Below are 11783 nucleotides of genomic sequence, written 5' to 3' on the forward strand. Positions count from 1 at the left end.
TCTTGTATTGTTGCCTCACAACCAATGATATTCCCAACACTACACTCAGCCAGTGTTGGATAGCTGCTGTGTGCCCCACACTGTGGTCGGTGCAGGGTTATACTTTGAAAAAGATTGGAGATACAAATAACTAGACAAATAACTAATTAAGTGGCAGTTTGTAACATGTACATAGTAACTAGTAAGTCCAGTCACCAATGTGTATGTGTGCATACACATAGGAAGCATATTAGGATTATTATCATTCAAGTCACCTTAACCTCTGATCTGAAGAAACTAAACAAAGGAACTCACTTTTTAAAATCTATTCTTACTGAAAACAGAGCACATATCAACACAGTACATACACAGAAGTGCACATATCATCCTCACACAGATGTTGAATTTTCATAAAATGATCATAGTCAACAGAACTTTCCTGCCTCCCTTTCTCCCACTTCCTTGTTATTCTCATTCCATCCCATCCAAAGTGATCATATCCCAAACCCCATCGAACACACAGTCTGGTTTAATCTTCCTTTATCTATCTGTGAACCATATGTAAATACATTCAATGGATGCTCTTTGTGGGCTTAATTTATTTTGATTTTTTATTTTTGGCAATAGTAGGGTTTGAACTCAGGGCCATGCCCTTGTTAGGCAGGTGCTCTGCCACTTTAGCCATATCTCCAACATTCAACCTTCTCTATAAGGAAGACATTTTTTTAAAAAATAAGTGCAAAAACTTCTATGGTCTAATTCTTCTAATCCTTTTTAATTTTGTCAAAATAAATCATACATCATATATGTGATAAAATATTTAGAGGAATCCATTTTTTTTGCCAGTCCTGGGCTTGAACTCAGGGCCTGAGCACTGTCCCTGGCTTCTTTTTGCTCAAGGCTAGACTCTACCACTTGAGCCACAGCGCTACTTCTGGCTTTTTCTATATATACGGTGCTGAGGAATCGAACCCAGGGCTTCCTATATATGAGGCGAGCACTTTACCACTAGGCCATATTCCCAGCCCCAGAGGAACCCGCTTTTAAATAACAAAATTTTTATCCATAAGATTAGAATACTTATAATGTGTCTAGAATTATCCTTAGGAATGAGGTTCCATTATTATACTAATTTACTACCAAGAAAAGCAATAAAAGCAAGGAGTTCAATGCCTTAACACATGAAGTGGCAAAGCCAGACTAAATTAAAAATGAGAAACAGAGTATCTGGAATTCATAATGTCTATTTTACATGATGTGAGAAAACCAGGTGTTTGTGATTTCTGTGTTAGATTTTTCCCATGTTCCCCACAAAGAAACTATGAACATGAACATAATCTGAGGCTTCCTTCCCAAAGTAGGTCTGAGGACCAGCATCTCATCACTGGAAGCTTGCTATATGCACAGAATCTCGGGACCCATCCAGACCTACTGGTCAGAATCTGCATTTTAACAAGACCCCAGATCCCCAGATAATTGTACATAAAAACATGAGAAGTTCAGAACTAGGAAAGTTAAGAAATGCTTAACATTCTACTGCTATATACTTTGGGAATAATTGGGCATCTTTAATTTGCTTTAACATTCTTTTGCTTCCTATTGTGTTAGTAATGTCAATCTCCAAGTGATTGTCCATTGATTGTCAGTAAACATGCCCTAGCTTATCACAACTACAAAGAAATAATGTTGTTCTTAACTTTTTTCTCATTAATTAATATTACTCAGCTGTTTAGCTTTCAAGTTGAAAACCAGTGGAAATGAAAATAAGACTCCACTTCGACAAATTTTCTCTGGATGGAAAGATCAATATGAAAATAATTAAAACATAGCTAATACTTACACACATTAAAGTGCAGTTTCCCTGGTCTACAGAGTTCCAAAAATGACATCCTTGTATGCACTGCAAAAAAAAAAAAAACAACAACAGGGAGAGAGCAAGGGAAGAGATGACATGGTCCAAAAAGAAATGTACTCTTTACCTGAATTATGTGACTGTAACCCCTCTTTACATCACCTTTGTAATAACAATTAAGAAAAATAATATCACTTTGATCAAAATGTAGTATACTCGTAGGTGACTTTTGAAATTGTAACCTCTTTGTGCAACTATTTAATAATAAATTTCTTTTTTTTTTTTTTTGCAAGTCCTGGGGCTTAAACTCAGGGCTTGAGCACTATTCCTGGCTTCTTTTTGCTGAAGGCTAGCCCTCTGCCACTTGAATCACAGCACCACTTCTGGTTTTTTCCATATATATGGTGCTGAGGAATCGAACCCAGGGCTTCATGTATATGAGGCAAGTACTCTACCACTAGTCCATAGTCCCAGCTCCTTAATAATAAATTCTTTAAAGGAAAAAACTATGGTGACTGAAGAAATGTGACTTTCTCTTGTCACCTGCAAATGCTTAATAACAATACCCCCTTATGGTTTAGAGATCAGGACATTTGGGTTGCCATATCTACAGATGGAGCCAAGACATGGTATGGTTCCCCTCAAGGCAGCAGGGTTGCTAAGAGGTGTTGTGCCCTGTGTGGGCCTGGAACACAGACAGCACCCAATCTTCAGGACACCCTGTCCACTGGGCAGCTGGCAGCAGACAAAGTCTAGCACAGCATGGCACCAGGTATATCTTGGCTCCTCAGGCAGTTCCCACACAAGCAAACTAAAAGCAGGATACAACTAGAAGGTGGCATGTCTACCTAATGGGTACATCATGTAAGATGTCTGCTGCCTACAAGCCAACTCTCACCCTACAACTGCTCTGAAATATCTTCTGACAACTGATCTACCTTCTCTTTGGACAGACTTGCACATTTCTCCTTAACACACCTGATTTTTGTTTTCCCCCAATCAGTTGTGGGGCTTGAACTCTGGGCCTGGGTGCTGTGCCTGAGCTCTTTTGTTGAAGGTGAGAGCTCTACCAGTTTAAGCCACAGTGCCACATCTGGCTTTCCAATGGCTCACTTGAGATAAGAGTCTCATGACTTTCATGCCTGGTATGGCTTTGAACTACAATCCTTATATCTCAGCCTTCCAATTAGCTAAGATTACAGGCATGAGCCACCAGTACCCACAAGTGATTTATCTGGGCTTGTGATTGACGTGAACATTCCTTCCACAGGCCATGTGCTTATAACCCCCAAATTTATAACTGCACCTGGGTTCCTTCCTGATCCTCAGAGCCAAATATCCACTCACTCACTTGATGTCTCCTCTTAAGTTCTATAAGCATTTCAGGTCCAGTATGTGAAGTATCCCATTCCTTAGTGGCCCCGCTCAGATTTCCTCCTTCTTCTGTATTTCCCACTGACATATTAAATCATCTATGTTACCTGAGCTCCTTCTCCTCCTCTTCTCATTCCCTTATCTCCCACCTCATGTACAAACTGTCACCAACTCCTACTGACTCAGCTGGTTATTGACCAAACCCCATCTGTATTCTGACTGTGAGCTGTGTTCTGTACCATTCCCCAACATTGTGACAGACCCACATTTCTGTGTTTGGAAATACACCACATTTTCCAAGATAATACATCTTTTCCCTTCTAGAATACTCTTTATCTTTCTGTTTGGAGGGTTTTCAGAGAAGCAAGGTGTTTATTTCTCCTGAAGAGTCTCTTAGCACTATACACACACACACACACACACACACACACACATACACACACACACACACACACACACACACACACACACACACCACAGCATACTATACCACTATTCAGGTTTCCATGATCACTGTATGTGTCCATCTCTCTAGTTTTATGTGTCTCCAAAGATTATTTTATTAAACATAGACTCTATTTCTAAATCTTTAGTCCCAGTCCAGGGCCTACTTCATCTTGACACTTAGAGTTACTAAATGTTTGTTGAATAAATGAGTACATGTGCCCAAAAGTAATAAAATCATAAAATATATAACAATTAAAGAAACCCTGGAGACTATATAGCATAATGCTCTCAAAAAAACTACAATAAGACTAAGTATCATAAATACTAAGGAATTTTTCCAAATCCATATCCCAGCTATATAATCAAATTCTTGGACTTGAATTCACCTTATGCTTTTCCCACTTTGAACACATTTTATTTTTAAATGAATTTCATGATTCAGACTTCTCACTGTTTTCAGTTGACATTACTTTATCAAGGAAGAGTAAGTGAGATTTTAGTTGGCAACTTTCCATTCTAACAAAAACCTGAGCACTGTCTCTTTTTAGCAACACAAACATTGTAAAATTCTAGACAATGGAAGCAATTACTTACTGGTTCACTGAGATTTGATGGTGTGCCAATGTCAAATTGCCTGCCCTGAAATGAAGAAAGAGTAGTAATCATCAGCTATCAATACTGGGTACAGTGAAACTACCACAGCTTTTTAAAAATTGTTATTATTAAGGAATGGTATAGAGAGATTAGAATTCCATAAGTCAAGTGATGAATATAATTCTTCTTGGACAATGTCACCACTTCCTTTCCTTTCCACTAGTTTCCCCCTTCTGTTCCTCCTCACAAGTTATGTAGTTCATTTTTACATAATGTATATGAGGGAGGGGAAGGTTTCTGGAATAGTGTTGCCTCTTCTTGTTCTCTAACAATAAAGTAATATCTACATGTTTTTAACTCATTAATTTTCTAGGTGTTTGTGGCTCACATCTATAATCCTAGCTACTCAAGAGGCTAAGATCAGATCATTGTGGTTCAAAGCCAGTCCAAGGAGAAAGTCTGTCTCCAATTAATCAGCAAATAGCCAGAAGTGGAAGTGTGGCTTAAGTGACAAAGCTTCAGCCTTAAGCCAAAAAATCAAGCAAGAATGTAAGGCCTTGAGTTGAAGCCTTAGTACCAGCATGCACATTGAAAAAGTGAATAAATATGTATTAAATCTATCTTGTACTCAGACAAAATGCTGGTGTAAATTATAAATGTACACCAAAAATTCAGCAGAAAGTACAAAGGTACTGTGAGAGCGAGGCTATAGGAATGAAGATGGAAGACAGTGTGGCTACTGAAGAATGATGGAAAGAGTCTCAGACAGAATTACATAAACCTGTGGACTGGCAACTAGTCAGCTCAAAGGTCTCTTAGGTTAGAATAGAATTGTTCCAGTTTGCTCCCCTTTTTTGTGATTGCTCATAAGACAGAATTAAAAATTCCTAATACTTCTAGCTAGTCCTAGCAATTCCTAGTATTTCTAGCTAATGTAGATCAAAGCTTCAAGGTTTGCCCATAAGAACCATAGGATTGGAAAGACAATCAGCAAAGGATAAGGTATTTGTCCTTGGCTGAGTCATTACTACAAGCATGATATGTTATAAAAGTGACAAAAACAAGGAGAGCTGTGGAAGTAGTTTAATTATCTGATGTGACCTCTTAACTACCTGTGCTTTTGAAGGAAAAAGGGGGACCATTCCATCATTAAGATCAAACCAACTTTTCCTTTCCATCCATTTCCATCCCTTTGCTTTGTCACCAGTGCCCAGAATAGTATCTAATGGAAACAATCCAATAATCATTTGCTGTGATCTCCCGCTTCAGAGTGTTCTAGAAGTTCCTTGGAAGTATAACCCAATGGCCTGCCATTGTTTAGGTTAACTTGAAAAGTAATTAGATACAGGTACCAATGCCAAATATAGTCTTATTTCTCCTTGCATTTAATTTTCTTTTTTGCCAGTTAAAGGGGTTGAACTCAGGGCTTGGGCACTGTCCCTGAGCTCTTTTGCTTAAGGTTAGAACTCTACCGCTTTAAACCATAGCGCCCCTTCTGGTTTTTGAGTGGTTAATCGCAGACAAGAGTCTCAAGAAGACTCTTCTGCCCAAGCTGGCTTCAAACCATGATCCCAGTAGCTAGAATTTTAGCTGTGAGCCAACAGCTACTGACCTTCATTTAATTTTCAAATGATGTTTTCTAACTCCTTTCCTTAATCATTTATATTTATAAGGAAAAGAAAAGGCTGCTCATATTATTTTATTTTAAATGAAAACTTCAAATGATAATATTTTGTTCTTAAAAGGAATATGTAGTTCAGATTAACTTTGCAACCAAGTATTTCATATTACTTTGTTCTCATGAATTTGTTCAAAATGAACTTTGAATTCCTTTTTATATGACTGAATTCCAAACAAAAAAATCTGTTGAAAGACAATGAGTTTAGAGTTGGACTCATTTTTCCCACTGATTCAGAATATAGTTCTGAAGCAAAAAGCATGTGAATTCTGGGTAGCCCTTGTGTTCTATTTTAAACAAAGGGATGTTTCTTATGGCCATAAAGTCATATCAGAGCAGCTCTGAGTCCAGCTTTTGGCATTTCTCAAGATAAAAGTTAAGGAGCTGAGTGGCATGTTACTGTGTGGTCTTGGTAAGGTGGTCTCATAAATCAGGTATGTGAGTTTCCGAAGAAGCTTTTATCAACACTCTTCCCTAATCTTCCCTAATCTCTACTCATTCTGTGTTGTATGTGTTTGTGTGTGTGTATGTGTGTGTGTGTGTGTGTGTGTGTGTGTGTTTCTCTCTCTTCCTCTCTGTTTCTCTCTGTGTATTTCTCTTTCTCGCATGTGTTTGGGGACTGAACTCAGGCCTCAAACTTGCTAAGCAAGTAGACAAGTGGCTCACTTATTCTCCTTATTCACTTATTCTCAAAATAACCATAGCTAGCATTATTGGTTTCCTTCTGTATTCTAGGCATTCTTATAGGCACTTTGTAGAAAATCTCATTCAACCATCTCAAAAACTCTATAGAGTAGACATTATTTCTTAATCTCATTTTATAGTGGAGGCACTGAGAAGTTTAGAAAATTGTGGAGCTAGGATTTAATAGGGGCAACGAGATTATCTCTGGAGCCAATGCTCTTGTGAATTTGCAATGCCTCGGGTAACTGCACCAGATTCCTCTCTTTTGCTTTGGACCATTGGGGCTTCCTGCAGTTTATCTTAGTTCTATTTGTTCTGGTTAAAAATCCTCCCCCCACCCAAGACCCACTTCTACATCTCTGACCCTCTTAATCTAACCCCTACTTCTTGGCACAAGTTTTACTATCCTGCCCACATCATCCGGAATTAATCCATTATTTTCTTCCTACCTCAATAGAGGAACAAAGTGAAATGATATGCATTTTAACCACATATGTTATGCTTGTCCCTACTTGTAGATAGTTAAACTTTGCATCCTCATCTGAAACACAAGTAGAATACTGTTAAATTCTTAAAGTTCCTGGTGAAGACTTCACTAAATAATATATTAATTATTATAGTATAGTTCAGGCCATTAGGAATCTACTCTGAATATTCCTTAATATTTTGCATACATGGGGGCTGGGGATATAGCCTAGTGGCAAGAGTGCCTGCCTCGGATACACGAGGCCCTAGGTTCGATTCCCCAGCACCACATATACAGAAAACGGCCAGAAGCGGCGCTGTGGCTCAAGTGGCAGAGTGCTAGCCTTGAGCGGGAAGAAGCCAGGGACAGTGCTCAGGCCCTGAGTCCAAGGCCCAGGACTGACCAAAAAAAAAAAAAAAAATTTTGCATACATATCTGATTAATTATGCAATCACCTCAGACAAAGGTGAAGAGCAGAGGTATTTTATCCCTTTCAATTCTGATATTATGAACTCATTGTTTTCTAGAACTCTATCAAACCCCAACCAATAATATACATGCAAAGGCCAACTAACACGTTTGCCATCCACAGATGTTTTTATTTTTGCCAATTTGATAGATAAATTTTATCATTCATTTTTAATAATTCTGTGGTTGTTGTGATGTTAGATATCTATTATATTTTAACTCAATATTTCTTCTTTTATAGTGATGTTTTAAAGTAACTATTCATGTTCTGAAACTACTTTACATGCTTTTATTTATATCAGGGTTTGTAAAATATTATCTTTTTGCCTGTCCTGGGACTTGAACTCCAGGGCCTGGGTGCTGTCCCTCCAAAAAAGCCAGAAGTGGAGCTGTGGCTCAAGTGATAGAGTGCTAGCCACAGCTCCACTTCTGGCTTTTTGGTGGAGGGGGGCGGGTACAGGGTGGGGGTAGTGCAGGGGATGAGGCTAGTTTATTAGAGAAGAGAGTCTCATGGACTTTCTTGCCTGGGCTGGCTTAAAACTCCAATCCAGATTTATTATCAATGTAATTTTAGTAGTCTGGATTCTTTGTTGCTGACGTTTATCAGCATATATTAAGTTGTGCAGGAGAGGTTTCATTGTAACATCTCCACTCATGTATAAAATATATTCCAATCTCTCCCCTCTATCTCTCTTGAATTCTTTTTTTAAGCAAGCTTTTCAAGGCATCCTAACTCTAAGTTTATAGAAATAACCATCCTAATATTTTCAATGAAACAAACTTTTTTGTAAAGTCACTTTATATAAGAAGAAATATTAAAAGTTAAGGAACATATGATAGTTATCCAATCTCATGAATGCAAACGAACATTTAGAATTTAAACAAAGTAAGTCATTTCATGCGCAACTAATATGTACAGGCCAGACTTAAGCACTCAACTCTAGTAGGTTTTTGTTCAGTAAGCCTCACATTTGTTTGTTTGTGAAGAATAAGGCCTCACTACCAAGAACCACCCAGGGAAGTAAAAGATGGCCTTCATATCCAATGTCCATGTTAGAAAGAATGGCAAAGAAAATACAGTAAACTGTGCATCTTCTCTCTTGATCCAAGCCTACATTCAGTGGTTTGTTCACCTCATTCTTGTCCCTCTAGAACCTATGTGGGAGGCCCAGATCACAGACTTTTCATTACACTTGATGGCCAGATTGGCAGGCAGTTCACCTTATCAGCTGTCCCCTTTTCCGTAGGTGGCCAACGGAAGGCATGTCCACAAAGGAACATACTGTCTGCTTGTCTTGCCAAACCCTGAAATCAAGGAACCCACACAAAAAGAGAAGAATAAAAAAACTAAACTAAAATGGAGATTCAATTATTAAAAGCAAAAGAAATACATTTTTCCAGAAGAAAAATTAACAGATGATAGTGCTGTGTTTCTATAATAAACCATGAAGTACATTAAAGATTGTTTCAAGAAAGCTTCAAGGTATAGGGGAAAACTTATATTGTGAAATGAAAAGATTGCATTTATCTGTAATCGGGACTGTAAGGTGAGGCAGAAAAATGGAGGACAAAGGGTAAACAAACGCAGTAGTGACACTCATCAGACACTATTTGAAAATGAACTATACAATTTGTGAGTGGGGGTGGGAGAGGAAAACTTGGAGAGAGTGAAGGAAGGGGTGACATTGTCCAAAAAAGAAATATAATCTTACAAGTTTGACAAGAAATGTACTCACTACCTTATGTATGTTACTGTAACCCCTCTGTACATCATCTTGACAATAAAAATTAAATTTAAAAAGATAAATTGAGCAAGATTACTCAATAATAAAAAGAGAAATATACTCTTTACCTGACTTATGTAACTGTATCACCTCTGTACACCACCTTTATAATAACAATAAAAAAGGGCTTCATACATGAAGCCCTGGGTTCAATTCCCCAGCACCTCATATATAGAAAACGGCCAAAAGTGGTGCTGTGGCTCAAGTGGCAGAGTGCTAGCCCTGAGCAAAAAGAAGCCAGGACAGTGCTCAGGCCCTGAGTCCAAAGCCTAGGACTGACAAAATATAAATAAATAAAATAAAAATAATAAAATGAAAAGACTGGATATACAACTGTATGTAAAAATATTTATAGATACATATTTGAAGAGATAGTTAACAAAAATACTAAATATTCACATAATTAAAGCTTTTTTTTTTTTGGTTCCCTGACCAGGAAACAAAAATTAAAGCTTAATAGTAATGAAATTGTAGGATTTTATCCTTCTTTTCTACCTAATAAAGAAAACAATTGAGACAATTTAGGAAAGGAAACATCTAGTAATCCAATGCTTTCATTTTTAAGTTTGGATAACAACTGTAACACCCCCTCCCGCCACACACACACACACACACACACGCAAACTATCCTATCTCAAAGACAATGAGATCTTTGGAAAAAAAAAGATATAAACTATTTCTTAAATGCTTACTAGGAGCCAATAATGTGTTATATAAATCTCTGCTTATATATCACAGAATTCTGTCTTCAATATATTAGCATAATAATGAATATATCTGCATATTTTTGATATTTTAAAATGTGTGACTATGGACCAGGTTGTGTGTATTTCTGCTTCCTTTGTCTATAGATGGGAAGAGCACATTGCTCACTAGCTTATGAGTATTTGCTTTTTATAGTTGAGCTACTGACTCTCTTAAGGACAATAAAAAGCTGATGCAACATACATACAGAAGGGATGACAACCAGAAATGAGAAAGAAAACTTGAATTTGCACATCAAAAAACTTATTAACTAAAATTACAAATGTACTGGTAGAAATAAAGAGTTAGAAACAATTCTTGTAGTGTCTGCATTGTTTCCTTGTTCCACTAGACCTTTATGGTAATCCATTTAATTTAAATATCATGGTTAGTCTCAAAGTAAAAGGTGTACTGTGTGGCCAGATCTACTTTCTATATCATGATAAATATTAATAATTCTGTAATAAATTATGAAAAATAGAATACTTTGAAATGTGCAAGAATAGATTCCATTTAATCCTCCATGATCAAATCCTCATGATACCACAATCCTCCCCCCCAAAAAAATCCAACTTAGTAACAAAGGAACATAATCTGCCTCATCTTCTGAAACTATTCATATTTCTACCTTACTTTTAAAAAAAATGCTATCCTTCCCTAGAACCACTCTTACAAGAAGAGTTCTCACAAAAAGAAAAATGTTCAATTACCTATGTGCTACAAATGGAATTTACATTCTACTTCCTGCAAAGACAAATAGGAGACAAATGAGACTTACCAGGTTTATCACACACGACTTAAGGCAGTTGTTTAAAACTGTGCACTGTGCTACAGAAATCCATATGAAGCCAAGAGTCAGAAAGTTGACAAGTTTCAGAACAAACCAGTGAATGTTCTTCATCACTTCATCAAGGGTCGACTTTTAGATGACTGCTCTTCTGATTTTCTCCATTCTATATGAATTCTTTAGACTTCATCACTTCAGTCGGAAGAGTGGCTAGTGGATTTTTCTTGTTGTTGTTTTGTTTTCACTGTTGAAATAATATCAAGACCTGCTAGCTTAGACCTTTGAGTCCCAGATAGCTTGTAAAGTTTATATAACAGCTATGTCAAAGCATAGCTTCCTTTCTTCTCCCATAAAAAGTCATTCACTGACTAAAGATTAGATGCTAGAAGAGCACTTCACATGGAAAGTAAACCGTGAAAATGCAAATTGTATTTCAGCAAGCGTGACACTCGTACAGTCTGAAACTTTAGTGCTTCAGTAGATGATCCACCAATGTACTTCTCTGAGATTGGTTCATCTATACAGGAAATTGGGTTCTGACTATCCATACTTGGTCAAATGGTAATATTATTACAATAACATGCTATGAAAAAATTAGAAGAATTGACACAAAACAAGGCAATAGAAAAAGAAAACAATGCTTTGAAACCATGCACTCATAACCCTATTGTATATCTATTTAAATTAAAAAGCAAACAAAGCTAAAATTAATAGACAAACTGTCTGAGAGTGAGTTAAAGACAAGGAAGTCTGTTAGAGCACTCCCAGAATTTTACTACACATTAACTAAAACACTGCCTTATCAGGTCTATTGAGACAGAAACCAGCTGCCATAGAGATCTAAGATATTTACAAGTATAGCTTCCTTGTAAAGGAAATATTACATTGAATTTCAGTCCGTGTCACAGCAAGATAAAGTTAAGCCG

The 11783-nt window shown here is 37.1% G+C and overlaps 1 protein-coding gene across 3 annotated transcripts in view; it reads right to left on the bottom strand.

Annotated features, from left to right (window-relative positions):
* Ros1 (ROS proto-oncogene 1, receptor tyrosine kinase) overlaps positions 1-10976 on the bottom strand; it is a 96809-nt gene extending 85833 nt beyond the window's left edge. For all 3 annotated transcript variants that reach the window (XM_048354636.1, XM_048354639.1, XM_048354638.1), the window contains exons 1-3: positions 10849-10976; positions 4247-4291; positions 1820-1879 (exon numbers count right to left, since the gene is read on the bottom strand). In XM_048354636.1, coding sequence (XP_048210593.1) covers positions 1820-1879; positions 4247-4291; positions 10849-10971 — 228 coding nt within the window. In that variant the 5' untranslated portion in view covers positions 10972-10976. The remainder of the gene's footprint in view (positions 1-1819; positions 1880-4246; positions 4292-10848) is intronic.
* Positions 10977-11783: the final 807 nt, after the last annotated feature.

Source organism: Perognathus longimembris, chromosome 9, assembly GCF_023159225.1.
Source record: "Perognathus longimembris pacificus isolate PPM17 chromosome 9, ASM2315922v1, whole genome shotgun sequence".
NCBI classification, from domain to species: domain Eukaryota; kingdom Metazoa; phylum Chordata; class Mammalia; order Rodentia; family Heteromyidae; genus Perognathus; species Perognathus longimembris.